This window comes from Ranitomeya imitator, chromosome 1, assembly GCF_032444005.1.
Source record: "Ranitomeya imitator isolate aRanImi1 chromosome 1, aRanImi1.pri, whole genome shotgun sequence".
NCBI lineage: Eukaryota > Metazoa > Chordata > Amphibia > Anura > Dendrobatidae > Ranitomeya > Ranitomeya imitator.
In genome coordinates this window covers 653,236,723-653,263,656 of record NC_091282.1, presented here as the reverse complement: position 1 = coordinate 653,263,656, position 26,934 = coordinate 653,236,723, and the positions used below count along the sequence as shown (strand labels likewise).

Below are 26,934 nucleotides of genomic sequence, written 5' to 3'. Positions count from 1 at the left end.
GCGGTTAGCGGTGTGGTACCACAGGGGTCAGTATTGGGCCCTCTTCTTTTTAACATATTTATTAATGACCTTGTAGGGTGCATTCAGAGTAGAATTTCAATATTTGCAGATGACACTAAACTCTGCAGGGTAATCAATACAGAGGAGGACAATTTTATATTACAGGATGATTTATGTAAACTAGATGCTTGGGCTGATAAATGGCAAATGAGCTTTAATGGGGATAAATGTAAGGTCATGCACTTGGGTAGAAGTAATAAGATGTATAATTATGTGCTTAATCCTAAAACTCTGGGCAAAACCGTCAATGAAAAAGACGTGGGTGTATGGGTGGATGACAAACTCATATTCAGTGGCCAGTGTCAGGCAGCTGCTACAAAGGCAAATAAAATAATGGGATGCATTAAAAGAATCATAGATGCTCATGAGGAGAACATAATTTTACCTCTATACAAGTCACTAGTTCGACCACACTTAGAATACTGTGCACAGTTCTGGTCTCCGGTGTATAAGAAAGACATAGCTGAACTGGAGTGGGTGCAGAGAAGAGCGACCAAGGTTATTAGAGGACTGGGGGGTCTGCAATACCAGGATAGGTTATCACACTTGGGGCTATTTAGTTTGGAAAAACAAAGACTAAGGGGTGATCTTATTTTAATGTATAAATATATGAGGGACAGTACAAAGACCTTTCTGATGATCTTTTTAATCATAGACCTGAAACAGGGACAAGGGGACATCCTCTGCGTTTGGAGGAATAACAGATGTGGATTCTTTACTGTAAGAGCAGTGAGACTATGGAACTCTCTGCCGTATGATGTTGTAATGAGTGATTCATTACTTAAATTTAAGAGGGACTGGATACCTTTCTGGAAAAGTGTAATGTTACAGGGTATATATACTAGATTCCTTGATAGGGCGTTGATCCAGGGAACTAGTCTGATTGCCGTATGTGGAGTCGGGAAGGAATTTTTTTCCCCAAGGTAGAGCTTACTCTTTGCCTTTGTTTTTTTGCCTTCCTCTGGATCAACATGTTAGGGCATGTTAGGTTAGGCTATGGGTTGAACTAGATGGACTTAGTCTTCCTTCAACCTTAATAACTATGTAACGTGCGCTCATAGCCTTACACAGTGAAAAATATTTTATAGAAAAAAATAATTTTTTGCATCTCTTTATTCTGAGAGCTATAACTTTTTTATTTTTCCACTGATGGAGCTGTATGGCATCTAGTTTTTTGTGGGACAAGATGACTTTTTCAGCGGTATCATCTTCATTTATATCTGTCTTTTTTATCACGTTTTATTCCACTTTTTGTTTGGTATGATGATAAAGCATTGGGTTTTTTGGGGGGCTTTTTTTATTTATTTTTTGGTCTTCACTAAAGGGGTTAACTAGTTAGACAGTTTTATAGGTCGTCATTGCAGAAGCGGCTTTACCAAATGTGTACTTTTATTGTTTGTTTTTTTCATACAAATATTTATGGATACAATCTTTTTATTTTTAAATAAATATTTTTAGAATTTTTTATTTATTTTTTTATACTTTTTTACTTTGTCCCACTATGGGACTAGCATTTTTTGGAGGCTGATCGCGTCTGTAGAAACTGTCAGCTCTGGACTGACAGAGAAAGTTGCTGATCATGCACTGCGCATGATCAAGCAACTTTCCCAGCTTTGGTGACCCAGAAGTTGTCATGATGACATCGGGACATCATAGCAACGATCGGGACCCCGCGTCAAGCTGCAGGGCCTACGATCCAAGGGCAGAGGGGCTGTCATCCCTCTGCCGGCTCCCGGAATGCAGCATTTAGGGGGTTAAAGTGCCACGAGTGGTGCGGGGACCGCTCCTGGCACTTATTGTTGGGTTACAGCTGTCAGAATCAGCTGCCATCGCCCGTGCACCACCTGTGTGCACGGGTGATTGCGATAACGTAATAATAATCCATCTCTGGTCAATAAGGCCCAGGGCACAGGGACGTATTACAACAAATGTCAGAAAGGGGTTAACAAAATTGAAACACTTATTTTTAAAAGTATTCTACTTGGCAGTAATTTTTCCACATCTGCCTAAAACATTTCCACTGTGCGGTGTATATCACAATACCATCGGGGAGACGTCTGAATCCAAATATATAATCGTTTTTCTATCCATCAGTTTTCTGATTTTTTTTTTTTTTTCTTTCATTTTTGCAGAACCCGAGATGCTGAAGATGTTTAATGAAGTGACAGGGTCCCATAAGAAGCAAAGCTCCGATACTGGAAAAGACGCTCAAGCGGCTGCTCAGAATACTTCTGGTGAGTGTGTAGTATTACGCTGTACATATACCGGGCAATCTCGTGACCTGCTCGGATCCCATTCCATGTTCTCCCAAGAAAACTCTCCAGTAACTGACATTTTATATCATTTCTACAGCGGAGAAGGTCCCCCTCCTTCCTCTGCCTGTGCCCGCTCAGAGACCTCCAGGTAACAATGTAGTACATGGGCGCGCCACTCTATAGGGTGTTGGGAGTTGATGCGGTAACATACAGTATATCGCACCTCTCTATTCAGTGGGGGTCTTTGTTAGTGCAGTAGGGGGTGCAGGTAGGGTTTATGGTCCCACTGAAATGCAATTGCCTTTTTTTTTATCCCTTTAAAGGAGTTTTTTTGTCCAGGCGTACACAAATAAGCAACAGAATCCTATTAATTCATGAAATAACCTGTAAATGGCTCACATAGCAAGACTGTCACAAGGCTCCCACCTGAATGCAGTGGTCACAAGGCTACCAACAAAGATGGTTAGCAGTGGTCTTTGTTGTGACTGTGGAGATGTGATATGTAGGTAGAGAAGACGCTGACAATTATGAGACCACCGGTCCTGCAGCTTCTCTCAATCATTCCCATGACCGGAGCAGCCAATTTCTATCCTCTTCTGTAATGTTGGCACACACGGCACGTGATCGCTGAGGTCACTGATTTGCTGCAGCGGTCACATGAATGATGTGCAGCATATTACAGGCAGCAGGGCATTTTTTGTATATTATCATGTTTCCTGTTATGATGAACATATTGTGAAATCACTGATATACCGTAATTTATACTCTTCTTGCTGCCGAAAAAGTTAACCAGCCTCCGCAGCTGACCAACTTCCTGAAGACTATTGTGGCCGGCATACCACCAATGATGCTACCAGCCACTCAGAGATTTCCAGGTAACAAAAGGGATTCCCCTCGGGGATACACAGATGCTGTACAGATCTGACTGTAATGCTGAGATTTTTTATCCTGTCTACAGCAGTCACTGCTCCACAGCTCGTGCCCGGCTCCCAGAATCCGTTGGTAGCCGGTTCAGCACCAGTACAACAAGCCGCCCAGAAACCTCCAGGTAACAATATAGTAATGAATGCATTTCTGTCCTCATACTGGGCACATACAGAATTCGGATAACACTGAGATTTTATTCTGTGTGCAGCACTGAACCTCACCCTGGCCCAGCAAGCTCTCATCTCCCAGAAGGCATTAATGGCCGGCATGGGGCAACTACTTCAACAGCTTTTCCTCAGACCTCAGGGTAACTGTATGTATGGTCATTTCTCATGCACATCATTCAGGGGGCAGTTGAGAATGGGGGGAATGGCTGCTGCACATATAAAAGTGTTAACTCCCACCAGCTATACTGGGTGCTGAGCATAGCGATGAATTTCAGCATGTCTGATCCTTCTCTTCCCCAACATCATCTCTCAGGAGGCAGGGCCCTTGTATGAGACAGTTAGGAGGGAGGGTCCTTGTAAGCAAAAGTCAGGAGGGCTCTTTACACGTGTCTAGTCAGTAGGGAGGGCTCCTTACATGTGACTAGTCAGTAGGGGGGGCTCCTTACACGTGACTAGTCAGTAGGGAGGGCTCCTTACACTTGACTAGTCAGGAGGCCGGGCTCCTTACACTTGACCAGTCAGTAGGGAGGGCTCCATACACGTGTCTAGTCAGTAGGGAGGGCTCCTTACATGTGACCAGTCAGTAGGGAGGGCTCCTTACACGTGACCAGTCAGTAGGGAGGGCTCCTTACACGTGACCAGTCAGTAGGGAGGGCTCCTTACACGTGACCAGTCAGTAGGGAGGGCTCCTTACACGTGACCAGTCAGTAGGGAGGGCTCCTTACACGTGTCTAGTTAGCAGGGAGGGCTCCTTACACGTGTCTAGTCAGTAGGGAGGGCTCCTTACATGTGACCAGTCAGTAGGGAGGGCTCCTTACACGTGTCTAGTCAGTAGGGAGGGCTCCTTACACGTGTCTAGTCAGTAGGGAGGGCTCCTTACACGTGACCAGTCAGTAGGGAGTGCTCCTTACATGTGTCTAGTCAGTAAGGAGGGCTCCTTACATGTGACTAGTCAGTAGGGAGGGCTCTTTACACGTGACTAGTCAGTAGGGAGGGCTCCTTACACGTGACAGGAGGGAGGGTCCTTGATGCGCAATAGTTGGGAGGGAGGGCCTTTGTACTCGACAGTCAGGCGTGAAGAGCCCATGTATTCGACAGGCCCCAGTGGGCCAGATTAGGCCGACATTGCCCTCTTGTGTAAAGGGCCTTTAGTCCTATGTTTGTCTCTTTTCATCCATAGCTCCTGCTAATCCTCTTATCCCAACACCCAGTCCTCAATTTAACACCAGGGGTCCTTTGGGTGGAACAAGACCGGCCCTAGCAGCAGGTAATTGTATACTTAGCCACAGATCATAGAGTGTACATGCCAGTGTTGGATCGATATACCGCTTTTTTTTTTTTTTTTAATCTGCATTCACAGCATCTACTACCCCAAGTCAGAATCTGCAGAACCCCGGCCCCAAACTTGATAATCCAAATCCCTCTAAGGAACAGTGGCCTTTCCCAGGACAAGGAGCCGGCAGATATCCAGGTATCTTGTGTTGATGCTTGGTTTTTGATTGGACCACAGCCGCGCCCCCAATGAATATATACTATTTTCTCTTGAGATCCTTTCTGTATCAGCTGTCACAGAGATACTATCAGGCCGTAATTAACATCTCTCTTCCAAGAGCTAGGAGGTGTCAAATGTTACCTCTCTTCTTGGCTTCCAGCAGGACCCCTTGGTGAGATTGGAGACAGAATTCTACTTGTCCCTGGAAAATACATATTAACACTGGGGTGCGAACCTGCAGCCTTAAGGACAGATGTTACATTATTGCCAGTGACACAATAAATCTATACGTAGATATATATATATATATATATATATATATATTTTTTTTTTTTTTTCCCAATATTTCACCACACCGCTTTTTTTTTATTTTTTTATCTGCAGTCACAGCATCTACTACCCCAAGTCAGAATCTGCAGAACCCCGGCCCCAAACGTGATAATCCAAATCCCTCTAAGGAACAGTGGCCTTTCCCAGGACAAGGAGCCGGCAGATATCCAGGTATCTTGTGTTGATGCTATTGTTAGGGCCTCGGAAGGAAGGGTTCCCTACTTCAGCGCCCCCTGGTGTGCGTCAGCAGTTCTACACTGCAGCTGACAAGGATCTTCCAGTAATATGTGGATTATGTGTTGGCAGCAGAGAACGTCGTCCCTTCCAATCCTGTGACCGGTTACCAGCAGTTACCTGGGTCCAGTACTGCACCAGTCCAACAAACCGGTCCGAGAGCTCCAGGTAATTATCATAGTAATGGTCTCAGGTGGTTGCAGTTGTAAGATCCATTTTTGTAAATTGAAGTCCATCCTCATTACGATGCTGAGCTGATGGCGCAGAGGAGACCCTCCGACCCATGTACGTTGGTGAGGATGTCATCTGCTTTCATTCTTTCAGGACCTGAAACGCGTTATGCTCTGAATCCTGAGATTCTCAGGTCCATATTTAACCCCTTTCTGCCATTAGACATATTATTCCGTCCATGTGACCCGGGCACTACCTCACATGGATGGAATAGTACGTCATAGGCGATCGGCCGCGCTCACGGGGGAGCGCGGCCCCTCACCACCGGGTGTCAGCTGATTATTACAGCTGACATCTGGCACATTAACCCCCGGAACACTGCGATCAAACATGATTGCAGTGTTCCGGCGGCATAGGGGAAGCATCGCGCAGGGAGGGGGCTCCCTGAGACTCTCGGTGGAACACGATGTGATCATGTTGTACATAAAGAAAAAAAAAACAAAAAACAATAAAAGTACACATTTAGTATCGCCGCGTCCGTAACAACCCGACCTATAAAACTGGCTCACTAGTTAACCCCTTCAGTGAACACCGTAAAAAAAAGAAATGATGCAAAAAACGCTTTATCATACTGCCTAACAAAAGGTGGAATAACACGCAATCAAAAAAACGGATATAAATAACTATGGCACCGCTGAAAACGTCATCTTGTCCCGCAAAAAACGAGCCGCCATACAGCATCATCAGCGAAAAATGAAAAAGTTATAGTCCTCAGAATAAAGCGATGCAAAAAAATAATTTTTTATATAAAATAGTTTTTACCGTATAAAAGCGCCAAAACATTAAAAAAATGATATAAATGAGGTATCGCTGTAATCTTACTGACCCGAAGAATAAAACAGCTTTATCGATTTTGCCAAACGTGGAACGGTATAACCCCCCCCCCCCCCAAAGAAATTCATGAATAGCTGGTTTTAGGTCATTTTTCCTCACAAAAATGGGAATAAAAAGCGATCAAAAAATGTCACGTGCCCGAAAATGGTACCAATAAAAACATCAACTCATCCCGCAAAAAACAAGACCTCACATGACTCTGTGGACCAAAATCTGAAAAAAATTATAGCTCTCAAAATGTTAAGACGCAAACACTATTTTTTGCAATAAAAAGCGTCTTTTAGTGTGTGACAGCTGCCAATGATAAAAATTTGCTAAAAAACCCGCTATAGAAGTAAATCAATCCCCCCTTCATCACCCCCTTAGTTAGGGAAAAATAATACAATTAACAAAAATGTATTTATTTCCATTTTCCCATTAGGGTTAGGGTTGGGGCTAGAGTTGGGGTTGGGACTACAGCTGGGGTTAGAGTTGGGACTAAAGTTAGGGGTTGGATTACATTTATGGTTGGGATTAGGGTTAGTGGTGTGGTTAGGGTTATGGTTGGGATTGGGGTTAGGGGTGTGTTGGGGTTAGGGGTGTGGTTGGGATTAGGGTTAGGGGCGTGTTGGGGTTAAGGGTGTGGTTGGGATTAGGGTTAGGGGCGTGTTGGGGTTAAGGGTGTGGTTGGGATTAAGGTTAGGGGCATGTTGGGGTTAAAGGTGTGGTTAGGGTTAGGGGTGTGTTTGGGTTAGGGGTCTGTTTGGGTTAGGGGTGTGTTTGGGGTTAGGGGTGTGTTTGGGGTTAGGGGTGTGTTTGGGGTTAGGGGTGTGGTTGGGGTTAGGGGTGTGGTTGGGGTTAGGGTTTCTGTTAGAATTGGGGGGTTTCCACTGTTAAGGCACATCAGGGGCTCTCCAAACGCGACATGGCGTCCGATCTCAATTCCAGCCAATTCTGCGTTGAAAAAGTAAAACAGTGCTCCTTCCCTTCCGAGGTCTCACGTGCGCCCAAACAGGGGTTTACCCCAACATATGGGGTATCAGCGTACTCCAGATAAATTGGACAACTCTTGGGGTCCAATTTCTCCTGTTACCCTTGGGAAAATACAAAACTGGGGGCTAAAAAATCATTTTTGTGGAAAGAAAAAGATTTTTTTATTTTCACGGCTCTGCGTTATAAACTGTAGTGTAACACTTGGGGGTTCAAAGTTCTCTCAACACATCTAGATAAGTTCCTTGGGGGGTCTAATTTCCAATATGGGGTCAGTTGTGGGGGGGTTTCTACTGTTAAGGTACATCAGGGGCTCTGCAAATACAACGTGACGCCTGCAGACCAATCCATCTAAGTCTGCATTCCAAACGGCGCTCCTTCCCTTCCAAGCTCTGCCATGTGCCCAAACGGTGGTTCCCCCCCACATATGGGGTATCAGCGTACTCGGGACAAATTGCACAACAACTTTTGGGGTCCAATTTCTCCTGTTACCCTTGGGAAAATGCAAACCTGGGGGCTACAAAATAATTTTTGTGGGAAAAAAAAGGATTTTTTATTTTCACGGCTCTGCGATATAAACTGTAGTGAAACACTTGGGGGTTCAAAGTTCTCACAACACATCTATATAAGTTCCTTGGGGGGGTCTAGTTTCCAATATGGGGTCACTTGTGGGGGGTTTCTACTGTTTAGGTACATATGGGGCTCTGCAAAGGCAATGTGACGCCTGCAGACCAATCCATCTAAGTCTGCATTCCAAATGATGCTCCTTCCCTTCCTCTTTGCCGATCAATGTTCTCGAGTTCCGGATCATCTTTCCGTCTTGCCTTCACTGGGTAAGGATTCTCAGCAGCCTGCCAATTCGAACCCAGACAGACAATGACACAGCAGTGGCATACGTCTACCACCAGGGGCGTACTCGGCGTTCTCTGGCCTCGGCCGAGATTCCAGGATCCTCCTTTGGACAGAGGCAACGGTCCTGGTGAGCTCCGCAGTGCATGTCCCCGGCGTGGACATTTAGGCCGCCGACTTCCTCGGCTTCGAGGGCCTCGCGGCAGGGGAATGGTACTTCAGGAGGTTTCCCGTCGGATTGCTCTTCGATGGGGGACTCCAGAGGTGGACCTCATGGCGTCCCGATTGAACAGGAGGTCCCTCGGGTCGGCCCAGGGTCCCGTGATCCTCTCACAGTGGTGTTGATATTTTGGCCATTCCTTGGTTGCAGTTCCTGCTCCCCTATCGGTTCCCACCCCTTCCCTTGCTTTCCAAACTGTCGAAAAAGATCAAGGCGGGATGGGTGCCGGTCATTCTGATCGTCCCGGATTGACCTTGGAGGTCTTGGTTTGCAGACATCGTCTATCTTCTCGCGGACACCCCTGGTGCCTTCCAAACGGACCCCGATCTGCTGTCTCAGGGTCCGATCTGCCACCCGAATTATCGGTCGCTCAGTTTAACGGCGTGGATGTGGACTCCACTGTTTTTAAGAGTGTACGGCCTTTCGGCCCGGATGAGTCACACTATAATCCAGGCTAGGAAGCCTTCGTCTTCTTCCAGGATCTACTAGTGTACCTGGAAGGCTTACTTTGCTGATGCGAGTCCAACCGCTTTTCACCTATGTCCCTTTTCCCTGCCTTCCATTTGGTTTTCCTTCAGGCAGGACTGGATTCGGGCTTCGCTCTCAGTTCTCAAAAGGGCCAGGTTCCTGCGCTCTTCTTCCCTTTAAGAAGACTTATCTCCTCAGCCACAGGTTAAGACTTTCCTTCAAGGAGTAGTCCACGCTGTCCCTCCGTTCAGGGCCTCTGTGGATTCATGGGATTTAAAGGTTGTGTTGGTTGTTCTTAGGGGTTCTCCCCTTTGAGCCTCTCAGGGAGTTTTCCCTGTCAGTTCTATCTCGGAAGGTGGTTTTTCTCAGGTCCATCTCTTCGATCCGCCGCGTTTTTGAGTTGACGGCCATTTCCTGCCGTCCTCCTTTCTTGATTTTTCCACCAGGGTAAGGTGGTCCCAGGCCTCCGCCTTCCTTCCTTTCTCGAGGTGGTTTTCATCTTTCCACCTCAACGAGGACTTCGTTCTACCTTCCTTTTGTCCAGCTCCGACTCATCCTCTGGAGCGATCGTTGAACAGGCTGGACCTCGTCAGGGCAGTGAGGATCTCCCTGGCTAGCACGGCCGCTTTCCGAAAGATGGATTCTCTTTTCGCCATCCCTGATGGCGTGCGTAGAGGCCTGCCGGCTTCCAAGGCGACGATTGCTCGCTCGATCAGAATGGCAATTTTGGAAGCTTACCGGGTCAAGCACAGGGGGCCCCCTCCTGAGATGAAGGCTCACTCTACCCGGGCAGTCGGCGCTTCCAGTGCGGTACGTCACAGGGCTTTCGCCGACGGCTTTGCAAAGCGGCAACCTGGTCTTCCATCCACACGTTTCGCCGAACTACGGCGGACTCCAGCCTGGGCAGAAGGATCCTGCAGGCGGCAGTGGTGAGTCCTCTGGCCTGATGGAAGTCTGTTTTTTCCCACCCCAGGGACTGCTTTGGGACGTCCCATGGTTCCTGTGTCCCCCAATGAAAGGCGATAGAGAAAACAGGATTTTTGGTTGCTTACCGTAAAATCTGTTTCTCGGAGCCTTCATTGGGGGACACAGCACCCTCCCAAGTTGAACAGCTCTGTTTACTGTCTACGTTTGAGTTCTTTGAACACTCTGAGTGTTTGAAGCTGTTAATCTGTGAAGCGCCATGGATTTTGTTGGCGCTATATAAAGTTCATTATTATTATATTATCCTTCTCTTTTACACGTTGCTTCTCCTACTGCTTTCTCACTATCTGAAGATCCTACTTCCTGTCGGTGGGGTGTACACTGCAGAGGAGGAGCTAACTTTTTATTTGCATAGTGTCAGCCTCCTAGTGGCAGCAGCATACACCCATGGTTCCTGTGTCCCCCAATGAAGGCTCCGAGAAACAGATTTTACGGTAAGCAACCAAAAATCCTGTTTTTCACTGCTCTACATTATAAACTTCTGTGAAGCACTTGGTGGGTCAAAGTGCTCACCGCACATTTAGATAAGTTCCTTAGGGGGTCTACTTTCCAAAATGGTGTCACTTGTGGGGGGTTTCAATGTTTAGGCACATCAGGGGATCTCCAAACGCAACATGGCGTCCCATCTCAATTCCAGTCAATTTTGCATTGAAAAGTCAAACGGCGCTCCTTCTCTTCCGAGCTCTGCCATGCGCCCAAACAGTGGTTCCCCCCCACATATGGAGTATCAGCGTACTCAGGACAAATTGCACAACAACTTTTGGGGTCCAATTTCTTCTGTTACCCTTGGGAAAAAAAAATTGGGGGCGAAATATCATTTTTGTGAAAAAATGATTTCTCCTTCGCTCATTGGGGGACACAGACCGTGGGTGTATGCTGCTGCCACTAGGAGGCTGACACTAAGTGATACAAAGAACGTTCGTTCCTCCCCTGCAGTATACACCCTCCTGCTGGCTCTCAGCTCACCAGTTCTTAGTGTCCGTAGGAGGCACACGGACGGATCTGCTATTCAGACCCAAAACTCTTTATTATTTTATTTTTACCTTTTACATTTTTTCTTTTACTTTCTACAACGAAGGGCGACGGATCCTTTCATGTTCCGATCTCCCCAAACCATCAACTGTTGAGCACGGAGAGTGTAGGTTCTCTGTATCCTCTCCTGCAACATGCCACGCCTGGGCTGATTCTTAGGGGCGACGGGCCCCTTCAAGGGCACCGATCTCCCCGCACCATCAACAGATGAGCACATGGAGTGTCGCCTCCACGTACCCTCTTCTGCAGCCAGGCCTAATGCCGGACAACTAGCCCTGTCCACCTGGGGGCTGAACTCCATGGATGTACAGAGGCACCCTAAAGCGGATGGCACAAGGAGGCAGACGGTTCCTCTCCACCTCCCTAACAAAGGGATGGTGGATTGAGGTTTACCCCTCTATCCCTGCACCGTCCACTTTGCAATACCTGACCTGCAGCAGAACAGTAGACTGCGTGCGCCTTCATCGGCGCTGAAACCCAGTCATCACTGCGGCTCCATGCCGAGACGTGCACCGATGGTGAGTGGATCCAGTCAGCGATGGGTCTCTGCAGCGGGATATTCACATGCTGACAGGCAGCCTCAGCTTCCCTGTGGCGCACCTCCCTGAGGTAACACTCCGGCCGGCTGCAAAAATTTAGCTCCCGGCTTCGGCCGATGTGTAGGCCGCATCCTGGAAGCCGCACCCGCACTATGGCGCACTAAGGCAGCTCCGCTCACCTTTCCTGGCGCTCTCACCTAGCACGGGAGCGATCGTTTCTCCCGGCCACCACCAACGTCCCTCTATTCTACCCCTGGTATTTGCATTGAAGGGGCACCTGCAACTGGGTAAGAAAGTACTGCTCTCCCCCCCTGCATCTTCCCCCTGTGCTTAAAGACACATGACCAGTATTTCCTGGTCTTTAAAGGAACATGACCAGAATTCCCAAATCTTAAAGGCACATGACCAGTATTCCCTAGTCTAAAAGGCGCATGACCAGTATTCCCTAGTCTTAAAGGAACATGACCAGTATTCCTTAATCTTAAAGGCACAAGACCAGTATTCCTGGTCTTAAAGGTGCATGACCAGTATTCCCTGGTCTTAAAGATGCATGACCAGCATTCCTTGGTTATAAAGGCACATGACCAGCATTCCCTGGTCTTTAAAGGCACATGACCAGTATTACATGGTCTTAAAGGCATAGAACCAGTATCCCCTTATCTTAAAGGCTAATGACCAATATTCCCTGTCTTAAAGGCACATGACCAGTCCGAAACCAGTCACCTTAAATGAGCTCGGGAGCCCTCCGTCGCCGACCCCAGCTTATCCCAGAGTACCTAGTTCCTTGAGTGGGCTTCGTCACTGCCGCAACCCACATGGCTTCTCTGACCAAGAGATTAAATCCCTCAGTGAACCCCTCTGTGGCTCGGAGTGCTTGCAGGACCAATATAGATGGTCCTTCTCCTTCATGCGAGCCGTCAGCTAGCAGGGGCCGCAAGTATTCTAGAAGCGTACAGGTGTCTAGAAAACGGAAGTTTTGTTTTTTTGATCCCTCACCAATGATTTGCTGAGAACAAGACTCTGAATATGGATCGGATATTGCCTTGGTTCTGGACTCGCCAGAACTTCAGAAAAAGATGGATTTGCCTATTTGTTATCTATCTATCTGTGTAGATTGACCAGGACTTCGGTTCTACTCTAGATCACGCAGTTTCCCTCATAAGGAGACTAAACTCCCAGCAGAGCATTTGCCATCACCCGGACAGGGAGCGTCCGGATAAGCGATTCACTGGACAGAAGCCTCTGCATGCACGGTATCCTTTTTCAGCCAATTTAAGAACACGTGTGGTCTCTCCTCCACGTATACCCCCTATGACGTGGGATGCCATGCCTGGTCTGATTCTTAGGGGCGACGGGTCTTTTTAAAGGGCACCGATCTCCCGACACCATCAATAGACGAGCACACAGAGTATCGCCTCTATGTATCCTCTTCTGCAGCCAGGCCCATCGTCGGACAACCAGCCCTGTCCACCCGGTGACCTGAACTCTGTGGATGTACAGAGGCACCCTTTTCGGCGTCCTAATGTCCCCCTCTGCATCACCGTTATTTAGCAGATGATGCAAGAAGGCGGACAATCTCCACTTCCCTGTTAAGAGGATGGTGGATCGAGGGTTCCTAATTTTTAACTCCACACCGTTAAAAGAGAGTGGCGATTGCAAGAGACTGCTAATCCTGACCTGGATGCAGCCGCGCATTCTGCGACTTGGCAGATTAACCGGGTAGAATCTCCTGTGGTATACCTTCAAGTATCCCTGCCCGATGGGTCATCAATTAAAAATACAACGGACTGTCAGATAGCAAATCTGGTTAGTCCCGTCTTGCGGCCTCGGGTTCAGCGCTCTACCCTTAGCCGCCGCATGGGTTGCTACAGCAATGGTCTCCTGGTCGGAGACCTTAACTTCCTTGATTCACAACAGTAACCTTCTCCCGAAGACAGTACATCTGGTCAATCAAATTTCTTGAGTGGGAGACTAGCTGCTTCACGCCTCTCGGATGCGGCTATTTGCGCGGCGCTGTCAGCAGCAAATGCCATTACACTCAGAAGGACGTTATAGCTCAGAGAATGGAAGCGTACTCTGGGATCAAAAAGCCTCTGAAATCACTCCCTTATCAGGGTGATGGGTTATTCGGTGAGAAGTTGGGAGCGTTCCCCACACAGGAACAATGGATCGCATGTTTCCTATAGACCCAACCAGCAGTGGATGAGTTGACCAGGACGGTTTAGATCTAAGGCATCTTGGTTCCAAAAAGGGGACCGAAAACTGGACCTCAAAATTCTACCAAGCTTGACAAGGTCCCCCTTCTTCGGATTGAGTTCCTCCGCTTAGCCACTACTTCAACGGAAAAAGGTGGAGTTTCTGGCATCCACCGACATTCAGGATACTTACTTCACATTCCTATTTTTTCCCTCTTCAAAAGTTCCTTCGCTTTTCCATTCGCGAACAGCATTTTCAAATCACGACCTTGTCCTTCAGCCGTGCTACCGCACCCATAGTGTTCGCAGGGGTTATGGCGGCTGTCATGTTCCTCTTGCACCCTAGAGTCATGGTGATCCTGCCCTATCTGGTCGACTTTTTAGCCACTCTTCCAGGACTGCGCTGAGTCGTCTATATCTCTTGCGATACCCTTTCTCACCTGGGCTGGCAGCTAATCTTAGACAAGTTTTTCCTCATTTCCAGCCCAGCAAATATCCTTTTTGAGGATGATCCTGGACACTTCCAGAAGGTTTGTAATTCTCCCTTGAGACAAGGCCCGTGGCCCTTCAACAGGGAGCTTGCACACTTGTTCACACGTCCCTTCCATTCGATTTGCTAGGAGGGTTCAGAGGGGAAAATGGTGACGACAATGGAAGCGGTTTCCTTCGCTCCTCATTTTCTGCAGGTCAAACAGGCTTTCAGAGGGTAGTCTCTAAGCTTCTTCCTCATCCAGGGGAGATCCTTTCTCCCGTTTCAATGGTTATTAGTGACTACTGATGCCAGTCCTCTTCTCCTGATCATTGTTCTGGGGATACAAACGGTATGGCTAATTCTACGGCAGCTCCATTGCCTTCTGGTGGGTCACCCCAACCGAATTCAATCGGACAATGCTACGGCTGTGCCATACGTCAATCATCTAGCACGTACCCACGGTCAGACGTCATGGTTGAAGTACCTCACATTCTCTGATGGGCCGAGCTCTATCATTCAGATCTATCACGCCGTCAGGGTCCCGCCTCAAGTGAGTGGGAACTTCACCCGGAAGTCTTCCATCAGATCTGCCTGCTCTGGAGCACTTCAGATGTAGGTCTGATGGCGTCCAGACTGAACGCCAATGTACTCTAGTTCATGGTTCGGCCTCGAGATCCAAAAGCCATCGCAGTGCATGCTCTGGTTCTTCCATGGTGCCTGTCACAGATCCCTACTCCGTGGTGTAACTAATTTCACGTGCCCGCTCTCAGCGTGTGACTTAGGTTGTGCCTGCAAGGGTTAATCTCCCCACTCTCAGTCCAGCATCCAACCTCTGTCCTATGCTGTAATGGGAGCATAAATCGCACACCAACCCAGGCCACACACACGCTCATACACGCTGCCACCACTCATCGAATACACAACATGAGTCCCGGAAATATTAATACTAATACTGTCTATCACTCACAAGGCTCACACACCTTAGGCTATGGATTCTTTTAGAACATTCAAGGTTCAACTTGTTAAAGTTTTATTCTTTAATACAAAAAGGTTCAGTGCTTACAGTAAGAAAGTTATAAAAATATGATAAGACATACAACTTATGCAAAACAGTATAAAATAACAGGAGAAAACTTACAGAAATCATCTAACTGGTAGTTTGCTTTCTGCTCCCTGAGGGGGGGTGAATGGAGTTGGTGGAACACATCAGCATCGGCTGCCCTCACATGTGAAAACGTCTCTATATATACAGATCTAATTTATAGCTTTGGTCTGGAGGTCATGTTTCTAGACCAGCCCCTCAGGTTAATATCATAATTGCTTGGTTTTTGATTGGACCACAGCCGCGCCCCCAATGAATATATACTATTTTCTCTTGAGATCCTTTCTGTATCAGCTGTCACAGAGATACTATCAGGCCGTAATTAACATCTCTCTTCCAAGAGCTAGGAGGTGTCAAATGTTACCTTTCTTCTTGGCTTCCAGCAGGACCCCTTGGTGAGATTGGAGACAGAATTCTACTTGTCCCTGGAAAATACATATTAACACTAGGGTGCGAACCTGCAGCCTTAAGGACAGATGTTACATTATTGCCAGTGACACAATAAATCTATACGTAGATATACTATATATATATATATATATATATATATATATATATATATATATTTTATTTTTTTTTCAATATTTCACCACACCGCTTTTTTTTTATTTTTTTATCTGCAGTTACAGCATCTACTACCCCAAGTCAGAATCTGCAGAACCCCGGCCCCAAACGTGATAATCCAAATCCCTCTAAGGAACAGTGGCCTTTCCCAGGACAAGGAGCTGGCAGATATCCAGGTATCTTGTGTTGATGCTATTGTTAGGGCCTCGGAAGGAAGGGTTCCCTACTTCAGCGCCCCCTGGTGTGCGTCAGCAGTTCTACACTGCAGCTGACAAGGATCTTCCAGTAATATGTGGATTATGTGTTGGCAGCAGAGAACGTCGTCCCTTCCAATCCTGTGACCGGTTACCAGCAGTTACCTGGGTCCAGTACTGCACCAGTCCAACAAACCGGTCCGAGAGCTCCAGGTAATTATCATAGTAATGGTCTCAGGTGGTTGCAGTTGTAAGATCCATTTTTGTAAATTGAAGTCCATCCTCATTACGATGCTGAGCTGATGGCGCAGAGGAGACCCTCCGACCCATGTACGTTGGTGAGAATGTCATCTGCTTTCATCTTTTCAGGCCCTGAAACGCGTTACGCTCAGAATCCAGAGATTCCCGGGTCCAGATTTAATAATCGGGACCCCTCTAAGGAACAAAGGCCTCCTTTGTTGGGACAAGGACCTGGTGGATATCCAGGTAATCCTGCACCGTGACTACTAATTCACACTAGTGATAATGCTATAACAGTTTCTAGGATCTCGATATTGATTAGTAGAGTCAGATGTATGCTTCGCCTGTTGATAGGGCATTGTGCCATCCGCCCTCTATTCCCTACATCTGACAAGGAAGGATCCCCCGATGACATTATGCCCTAGCAGGGGGTACAGACAGGTGGTCCAGTTGGATAATCACTTGGTCTCATATTCTGCACTTTGCCGATTTCTTTAGCTCACCCTAGTAGTGATGGGCAGTCTGGCTCCGCTCACCAAAAAGAGCCTGCTCTTATGGATCCTGAATGGATCACTGTAAAATGTGTTCACAATAGGTGATTACGTATTTAAGCTGATGTTAATACGGCCGACACCCCGCCCAACCATGACGGTTGCTGTTAGCCAATGAAATTGATGAGTGGTTGGAATTTGGTTTGGGTGGGTGGAGTTACGTCTCTTGAACACCAGAATTTCACGCCCAGTGAGAGCCATTCAGAAAATTCAGTGGCACTCACTGGGGTACCGTCACCCATCGGTCACGGCAGGGACCCAGCTCTTTGTACCTGATCGTTCGCCAACGACTCATCACTACCTCCTAGTGGGTGATAATGGTAATACACTGCTATGTACAAGATTTGTTTCCACGTGTAGTTTTATTTCTGCAGTGTGACAATAACATCAATCTCTTTATACACTTCCAGCTCCCATGAATCCCAGCCAGCCTCAACAACAAGCTGCTCCAAACCCTCAAGGTAGCACCGTACTATAGTGGTTGCAGACTAGTAATGGTCCCATTGTAAAATGATGTGCCGCCCCCTGATGTTTAAGGGGCAGGACCCACACAGCTTTCCTAGTCTGCCACATACTGCATTGGACATTGTATATATTTTTTCCTCCATAGACGCCAATCGCTTTAACCAAAATCCTCGTCCTGGCATTGACATCAGGGGACCTGTGGATGGAGCAGGACCAGGTATGGTGGAAGGAACAACCACTGCTCCATTCATTTCCTGAGGGGCTGCCATTCTACAGGGGATCCAAGAGCCCTATTTTTGTGATCAGTTGGCTCCCCGTATTCTGGCCCCAGCCATCTTAGGTTGTGCATTATTATAGTGGGCCGTCCCTTTGAAATGCAATGGTATTAATGTGTCTGTTGCTGAACATGGCTGTAGTCTTACCCCCTGCAGCCATACATTCCCATGCACACGTAGAAGTATGTCACATTCTCCCTTCATCTCTTAACTTCTTTTTTTTTTTTTTGCGTTACAGGTTCTGAAACACGCTTCAGTCAAAATCAGGGACCTCCTGTGTCCAGATTTAATAATCCGAATCCCCCAAAGGACCAAAAGTCTCAGATGGGACAAGCAGTGGGCAGATATCCAGGTATCCATGGTGTGTGGAGATAGATGCTCTCCATTTGTACCACACGAGTGGTAATTACATGTGATCGGCCTCGGTTATAATTCTGTCATTCTTCGATTAGAATCAGATGGTCGTTATAACCAGAATGAGGCGTTTCCCGGTCCCCGGACTGACAGCGCGGGAGCTCCCAATAAGTCAGGACCACCATTAGGAGCAGGTGATTACTGATAGTCAGGATGAGGACATGCCAGATGATCAGGTGTATTTCATGGTCGTATTTGGGATCTGTATCCCCTTCATATTGTGGCATCACAAATGACGTACGTATGTATTGTATACTCATAGCCATACACCTGACTCTTGCTTTCCTTTTTATTAAAACCTCTTAGATGCTGCAGTAAATGCCGACTATAGCATCTAGGGGTGCTAAGCAATTGACAGCATGTGCATGGCTAGGGGGAATCATCTCATAAACTGCCCCACAAAGTGGAACATAGTCTCTGATTATATATTTTTTTGGCTGCTTGCATGGTTGGTTACTGAAAATATTGAGCAATCGCAGGGTGAACAGCAGCCAACAATGCGCAGAGTGGTGCTGGCATGACTGCCATTATGTCTTACTGGTGTGGCAGTGGTTGGACCTCCGCTGATGGGACATTGGTGGCAGAATCTACATCGCTCTTATAACTCCTACCACATGCAAACATCACATGATCCCGTACTTTTTCCATCTTACATGCTCCCGTGTTTCATACATGCTCCCTTTTCTTTTCTTTCACAGATGCTGCCAATCGTTTTAACCAAAATCCGCCTTCCCGCTTTGATACCAGAGAACCTGTGGATGGTGCAGGAGCAGGACCAGGTATATATGTATATATATGTGTATATATATATATATATATATATATATGTATATATATGTGTGTATATATATATATATATGTGTGTATATATATATATATATATATATATATACACTAGCTGAAGAGCCCGGCGTTGCCTGGGCATAGTAAATATCTGTGGTTAGTTATAGCACCTCATTTCTCTTATTTTCCCATCACGCCTCTCATTTTCCCAATCACATCTTTCATTTTCCCCCTCACATCTCTCATTTTCTCCCTCACACCTCTCATTTTCTCCCTCACACCTCTCATTTTCTCCCTCACACCTCTCATTTTCTCCCTCACACCTCTCATTTTCTCCCTCACTCCTCTCATTTTCTCCCTCACTCCTCTCATTCCCCCCTAACACTTGTCATTTCAACCTCACATCTGTCATTTTCTGATCACTCCACTATTTTTCCTCACTCCTCTCATTTTGCACTCACACCTTTTCATTTTCACTTCACACCTCTCATTTTCACCTCATCACCTCAGTATATACATGTTTGTCATCTCCCTTATATATAGTATACATCTGTATGTCATCTCCTGTATATAGTATATACCTGTATGTCATCTCCCCTGTATATAGTATATACCTGCTGTGTGTCATCTCCCCTATATATAGTATATACCTGAATGTCATCTCCTTCTATATATAGTATATACCTGTATGTCATCTCCTCCTGTATATAGTATATACCTGTGTCATCTCCTTCTATATATAGTATATACCTGTATGTCATCTCCTCCTGCATATAGTATATACCTGTGTCATCTACCCTGTATATAGTATATATCTGAGTGTCATCTCCTCCTGCATATAGTATATACCTGCATGTCATCTTCTATATATAGCAAATACCTGTATGTCATCTCCTCCTGTATATAGTATATACCTGTGTGTCATCTCCCCTGTATATAGTATATATCTGAGTGTCATCTCCTCCTGCATATAGTATATACCTGCATGTCATCTTCTATATATAGCATATACCTGTATGTCATCTCCTCCTGTATATAGTATATACCTGTATGTCATCTCCTCCTGTATATATATGTACCTATATGTCATCTCCTCTATATAGTATATACCTGTGTGTCATCTCTCCTGTATATAGTATATATCTGTGTGTCATCTCCCCTGTATATAGTATATACCTGTGTGTCATCTCCTCCTGTATTAGACCTCGTTCACACGTTATTTGCTCAGTATTTTTACCTCAGTATTTGTAAGCTAAATTGGCAGCCTGATAAATCCCCAGCCAACAGGAAGCCCTCCCCCTGGCATATATTAGCTCACACATACACATAATAGACAGGTCATGTGACTGACAGCTGCCGTATTTCCTATATGGTGCAATTGTTGTAGTTTGTCTGCTTATTAATCAGATGTTTATTTTTGAAGGATAATACCAGACTTGTGTGTGTTTTAGGGCGAGTTTCGTTTGTCAAGTTGTGTGTGTTGAGTTGCGTGTGGCGACATGCATGTAGCGACTTTTGTGAGATGAGTTTTGTGTAGCAACATGCGTGTAGCAACTTTTTGTGTGTCGAGTTGCATGTGACAGGTTAGTGTAGCAAGTTGTGTGCAGCAAGTTTTGCGCATGGCGAGTTTTGCGCGTTGCGAGTATTATGTGTGGTGCCTTTTGAGTATGTGCAAGTTTTGTGTGAGGCAACTTTTGCATGTGTTGCAACTTTTGTGCATGTGGCAATTTTTCTGCGTGTGCAAGTTTTGCGTGTGTGGCGAGTTTTTCATGAGGAGAATTTTGCACTTGTGGCGAGTTTTTGCAAGAGCCTAGTTTTTGCATGTGGCGAGTTCTGCGCGTGGCGACTTTTGAGTGGCGACTTTTGTGTTTTGACTTTTATGTGGCGAGGTTGGTGTATTTGTGGTGAAATGTGTGCTGAGGGTAATATGTGTTCAAGCACGTGGTAGTGTGTGGCGCATTTTGTGTGTGTTCATATCCCCGTGTGTGGTGAGTATCCCATGTCGAGGCCCCACCTTAGCAACTGTATGGTATATACTCTTTGGCGCCATCGCTCTCATTCTTTAAGTCCCCCTTGTTCACATCTGGCAGCTGTCAATTTGCCTCCTACACTTTTCCTTTCACTTTTTCCCATTATGTAGATAGGGGCAAAATTGTTTGGTGAATTGGAACGCGCAGGGTTAATATTTCACCTCACAATATAGCCTATGACGCTCTCGGGGTCCAGACGTGTGACTGTGCAAAATTTTGTTTCTGTAGCTGCGATGCCTCCAACACTTTTCCTTTCACTTTTTTCCCCATTATGTAGATAGGGGCAAAATTGTTTGGTGAATTGGAAAGCGCGGGGTTAATATTTCACCTCACAATATAGCCTATGACGCTCTCGGGGTCCAGACGTGTGACTGTGCAAAATTTTGTTGCTGTAGCTGCGACGCTTCCAACACTTTACATAATGGGGAAAAAAGTGAAAGGAAGATAGGGGCAAAATTGTTTGGTGAATTGGAACGCGCGGGGTTAAAATTTCGCCTCACAATATAGCCTATGACGCTCTCGGGGTCCAGACGTGTGACTGTGCAAAATTTTGTGGCTGTAGCTGCGACGGTGCAGATGCCAATCCCGGACACACACACACACACACACACACACATTCAGCTTTATATAGTGTAGATAGATATATATAGAAATATATATATAACATTAATATGTCCACCCGTACACATTCGATTAATATAGGCCTACTCCACCCGGATCTTTTGGACATGGGAAGTCCTCATTGTTTGTTGTGGGTCCTTCTGTACCTCCATATGCCCCCAGTATGGTATAGAGTATTGTTAGCATTACTATAGACCTGGAGCTGCTATGTAGGCTCCATGGATGTTTCGGAGCCATGTGTACTATCACTTTATTTTTCTACAGGTCCCATAACGCATTTCAGTCAGACTCCACAAGTTCCTGTCTCCAGATTTGACAATCCGAATGTCTCTAAGGATTCAAGGTCTAACGTCGGGCAAACAGCAGGCAGATATCTAGGTACCTCGCACGTTTCTGAATTTGGTCCCAACTTGGATGGGTGACCACTTATTGATAGCTGGCGTTCGGGTTCTGGGACACAATCACTTACTGTGCCGTCAGTGATTATATATTATTACTGTGAGAATTGAGCGGCCTTGGTTATAATTTTATCATTCTTCATGTATAGGGTCAGATGGTCGTTACAGCCAGAATGAGCCGTATCCCGGGGCCCGGACTGACAACAATGGATCCTTCGATAAGACAAGACCACCATCAGGAGCAGGTAATTACTGACCGTCAGGATTGATGACAAAGGGTTTTTCACTTGGTAATAGGGTCCTTTGACAACAATCGATCACTTTGTCCTTGTTTTTCTCAGTGATCAGCTGTAAACTGTGGATAAACCTCGCAGTATCTACATTTTCTGCTGCGCCCCCAGAGGGGAAATGCAGTATTATAGTTTCCATATCAATGAACTGTCTGCGTAATTCAGGGCAGGCCGTGTCCTCCAGAGCGAGAAAAATTCCAAGAGATGATGAACAGAGGACCCTTTCTATAAACTCAATCTATGTTTTTGTTTGTGTTTTTACAGGCTCTGAGATGCGTTTCAGTCAGAATTTGCAAAACCCTGGTCCCAGATTTGACAATTCAAATCCCAGTAATCAACCAAAATCCATGGTGGGACAAGCAGCAAACAGATATCAAGGTATCCCGATTCACAGCAACACTGCTCAGTACTACATTATCCAAAGAATTGGTGGGGATGGTGGTGCTGAAATGGCTATGAAGTCCAATGGTGCGGGGTATAGAACCTGGAGTGGAGGGGGTGAGGCGCAGCACTGAACAATATTCATGGCACAGCAATAGAACCGGGATATATAAAAACAATTAGAGGTTATGTTGGTGTGCTGTCAGCACAATTAGTGAGGATGCAGTAATTAAAAATAAATCCCTTTTTTATTTTGGTGTTTTCAGAAATCACTGAGGTCATATTCCAATTTTGTCAATGGGTTATAAGTGATCATTTTATAATATTTTTCTTCAAACAAAAGATACTTATTTTTAGTTACTGCATCTTCAGTAATGCTACTGGCAGCGCACTAAATTATGTGTTTAATCACACCGAGTGCTGGATTCACAGCTACTTCTCAATACTGCTGTATAATGTCCTCTGTGCTGCTGCTTTCTAGTAAAAGCAGCAAGTCTGGGTTCACAGTGACGGTGCTCAGTACTGTTGTATGATGTGTACCATGATGATGCTTCTACTGAACAAGTGCTACATGACGCAGGACATCTACCATACGCAGCTCACTCAGCCATATCAGCAAGTCTCCACCCACTAGCTCAGAGACCGTGATAATTTTTTCATTCTTTGTGTACAGAGCCAAACACTTTTTATAGCCAGGATGAAGCGTATCCCGGTGCCTGGACCAAAAACAATGGATCTCACGATAAGACAAGACCACCAATAGGAGCAGGTGATTACTGACTGTCAGGATCAGAGAACCGACAGATGATCTCATTTATTGCTTTATTGGACATGAAAGTTAAAGGGAACTTGTCAGCAGGATTGTGCACAGTAAGTAGTAAAAAATCCAGCACCAAGAGGTTGCACTCCAATAGGCTTTATTCAAACAAAATCTTCATAGAGAAGCATAGACAACCGATAATAGAAAAAAATGGCACAAATAGCAGCGGTCCCAGACACCGGTTTACGCCTATTTCTGCCATTTTTTTCTGTCTGTTTTTATGTGAAGATTTTGGAATAAAGCTTATTGGAGTGCAACCTCTTGGTTCTGGATTTTTTACTACTTGTTGGATTTTCCTCGGATGGCAGCCATGCACAGGGAGGACAGGTGAGCTGAAAAAAACTTTCATTTACTCATTGTGCACATTAATCTACAGACAGTATCAGGTCGGCGCTGTTATACTGATTACAGTGATACCTGGTGATGGAATCCGTCTTGTGGTTGTTGTGTAATCTTTATTTGTAGTTTTGAGGTAATGATATGCTCGTGCCCCGGGGCGGCCTGTGGGGGTCTTCATGCTCTGATTAGGTATTCACCAATATGACTTCTGACTGGTCACTGATCCCTCACTGATCTGTCCCCTAGTTTACATAATGAATATTATATATGATCGCATCCACATTGTGCATTTAATTATTCTTATGGTATACATAGATTGCTTTAAAAAAAAAAAAAATCAGTTTGAAAATGGCGCCGGTCGCGCCATCTTGCTAGGAAAAAAAAATTGCCTCTTCCGAGATGGCGCCATTTTCAAACTGATTGGTTTTTTTTTAAAGGAATTTATGGATACCATCAAAAAGAATAAATGCACAATATGGATGTAATCATGGTGCAACACCGGCTCCTGCCTGCAGAAGGGTGGGGCTTTTTTAATCCCTTAATGACAGAGGTATTTTTGTTTTTGCATTTTCGTTTTTTGCTGCCCTTCTTTTAACTTTTGGCATGCTTCAATAGTGTCAATGGGACACTTAAAGCTGCCATAACCCGATCGCCTCTGCTACATACAAGCGATGATCAGATCGATTGCCTGTATGTAGCAGAATTACTTACTTGTAATGAGCGCCAACCACCGGGCGGCGCTCATAGCGATCCGGCAGTGACAACCATAGAGGTCTGCAGGAGACCTCTAGTTGTCATGTCAACCCACCGGTGACCCGCGATCACATGACGGGGTCACTGATGGGTGGATTTCTGGCGCACTTGCCTGAAGCACGTGTTAAATGCGCTGTCAGTTCGACAGTGGCATTTAATGGGTTAATAGCCGTCGGTGGATCGCGATCCCTCCCACGGCTGTTAGCAGCACATGTCAACTGTTCAAAACAGCTGACATGTACCTGAAAAGGATGTGGGTTAAGTGCCAGAGCCCACATCAAAGGGAGGGTGTCTGACGTCTGCGTACATTTATGCACAATGTCAGAAAGGGGTTAAATATATAATATTATATAAACTAGGGGGCAGGTCAGTGACAGATCAGTACCTGTGAGAAGCGATACTGATGAATACCTAATCAGAGCACCACATCTGCACGAGCAGATCATTAACTCAAAACTGAAAATAAAGATTAAATAACCACAAGAAGGATTTCATCACCAGGTATCACTGTAATCAGTATAACAGCCCCGACCTGACACTGTCTGTAGGGTACTGTGCACAATCCTGCTGACAGATTCCCCTTGACGGTGTGGTTGAGGACTTTGATACTGCTAGCCAAGCTTAAGTATTGGTCAGCTGTGACATATTTATTGGGATCCTGCAGCTGTCTAATGTACACAGTGTACAGAGCTGGAACACAACAGCGCCGTACAGTGTGCAGTGGCCATTCATGGTACTGCCTTTCAGTTTTTATTCACTTTAATACGAGCTGCTCTTCAGTGCCTAAAAAGTGCCACAACATGGCGTATAAGAGTTACTTTTCCTTTGCATGGAGCATACATTAGTGTCCTTCCAGTTGCTGTAGAGCTTTGTATCAGCCGAGGGTCCGGATTTTAATGACCTATTTTAAGTGTCTTAGTCAACCGCTTTAAGCTAGAATCTCTATTTCCCCTGTCCTGAGTATGTTGCCCCTTTTCTGTATCAAAAATAATGTTTATTGTTGTATGACGCATTGCATACTGTTGTGTTGCTTACAAGTATAATGGGGGCAACATGAGACAGCACAGGAAGTCCCCTACGTACCAGTAGCCCTTTGATGGAGGGATAGGTTCACTGTAGTGAAGCGATTCCAGGTCCACATAAATCTATGGGCGATCTCCGCCACCATTCCATATTGCTGGACTGTGACTGTATATATTTTCTTGGCGATTATAACACATACACTTTATCTTCATAGATCAACAAGGAAATTATAAGCAGACGGCATGGAATAGCGGCCCAGCGTCAGGAAAACAGGGCTTCTATAATGAGGCGCAACCAGCTTCCGGGATGGGAACTGGAAGATATGACGGTATTATTAATGTGTACTGTTAATGTGTCCATGCTATACACTGTGGGTGGATTGTGGTTGTTGTGGGGTCTGTAGGGAAACAAGACATCTGTATGATGGACGGAGGCGTGTAAATAATCACTCGTGTGTTTTGTCAGACCAGTACACCCAAAACCAGTGGCAATCCCAGTACAGTAGCAAAGAGCAGTATGGAGCCGACAATAAACCTCCTGGTATGTATCTATGACTTACTAAATTTGCATGGAGATAGGAGTAGTTATTTATTTTACTTATATTGCGACAATAATTCCACAACACGTTGCACATATTATTGTCGCTGTCCCCAATGGAGCTCACAATCTAGATTTCCTATCAGTAGGTCTTTGGAATGTGGGAGGAAATCAGAGCAAAATACCTTCCAGTAAATTTTAGCAGAGAAACCCACGCAAACGCACAAACTCCTTGCAGATCCTGTCCTGGGATTTTAACCCAGGACCTCAGCGCTGCAAGGCTGCAGTGCTAACCACTGAGCCACCGTGCCGTCCATAAGTAAGCTTCTGCCACAACCCTCTGGCATGGCTGCTTTTTTTGCAATCTGTACCACTTTGTTACCTACGCAGAGCATCCCCATGTCTTTGGTGGAAAAAACCCTTAACTGTAGGAAAGAATTATGACTTAGTGGATTGGGAGGTTGAGCCATAACACGTGATAATTTTTGGGTAATAATAAGTGATAGATTTATATTGGCATATTAGTTCTTAATTCTTGTATTTCATCATTGCTTTACAGCACCCCAAGGTCTCCAGCCTCAGCCTGCTGCTTCTACCGGGTACTCATCAGAGGGGCGTCCAGACACATGGCCCAGTGCAGCTCCTGCTAAACGTGGCGTTTACCCTGCCGGCATCCTCAAAAACAAAACGGTCAACCCCCCTTCCTAAATCCTTCCCAAATCAGGCAAATGTCTCTGTAAGTAGTAGCGAAGACCACCCCAATTCATACTCTGTTAGGTCAAATTGATGTCATGATTATCACCCCCTCTTCTTATTCCTTAACCCTGCTGTGGAACCATGAAAAAAATCACTGCTTTGGTACCATGGGGTCTTTATGACCCCAGGCTCAAAATCGT

The 26,934-nt window shown here is 45.8% G+C and overlaps 1 protein-coding gene across 1 annotated transcript in view; it reads left to right on the top strand.

Moving 5' to 3' along the window:
* LOC138639050 (uncharacterized) overlaps window positions 1-26,934 on the top strand; it is a 99,958-nt gene that overhangs the window by 70,361 nt on the left and 2,663 nt on the right. The window contains exons 15-38 of the mRNA XM_069728729.1: window positions 2,193-2,294; window positions 2,413-2,463; window positions 3,101-3,190; window positions 3,274-3,363; window positions 3,451-3,549; window positions 4,590-4,676; window positions 4,770-4,880; window positions 5,286-5,402; window positions 5,538-5,633; window positions 15,984-16,100; window positions 16,236-16,331; window positions 16,488-16,604; window positions 17,320-17,370; window positions 17,520-17,591; window positions 17,888-18,001; window positions 18,102-18,197; window positions 18,762-18,842; window positions 21,762-21,875; window positions 22,045-22,140; window positions 22,450-22,563; window positions 23,240-23,335; window positions 25,716-25,829; window positions 25,967-26,041; window positions 26,598-26,774. Of these exons, the coding sequence (XP_069584830.1) occupies window positions 2,193-2,294; window positions 2,413-2,463; window positions 3,101-3,190; window positions 3,274-3,363; window positions 3,451-3,549; window positions 4,590-4,676; window positions 4,770-4,880; window positions 5,286-5,402; window positions 5,538-5,633; window positions 15,984-16,100; window positions 16,236-16,331; window positions 16,488-16,604; window positions 17,320-17,370; window positions 17,520-17,591; window positions 17,888-18,001; window positions 18,102-18,197; window positions 18,762-18,842; window positions 21,762-21,875; window positions 22,045-22,140; window positions 22,450-22,563; window positions 23,240-23,335; window positions 25,716-25,829; window positions 25,967-26,041; window positions 26,598-26,746 (2,345 nt within the window). The 3' untranslated portion in view covers window positions 26,747-26,774. The remainder of the gene's footprint in view (window positions 1-2,192; window positions 2,295-2,412; window positions 2,464-3,100; window positions 3,191-3,273; window positions 3,364-3,450; window positions 3,550-4,589; window positions 4,677-4,769; window positions 4,881-5,285; window positions 5,403-5,537; window positions 5,634-15,983; window positions 16,101-16,235; window positions 16,332-16,487; window positions 16,605-17,319; window positions 17,371-17,519; window positions 17,592-17,887; window positions 18,002-18,101; window positions 18,198-18,761; window positions 18,843-21,761; window positions 21,876-22,044; window positions 22,141-22,449; window positions 22,564-23,239; window positions 23,336-25,715; window positions 25,830-25,966; window positions 26,042-26,597; window positions 26,775-26,934) is intronic.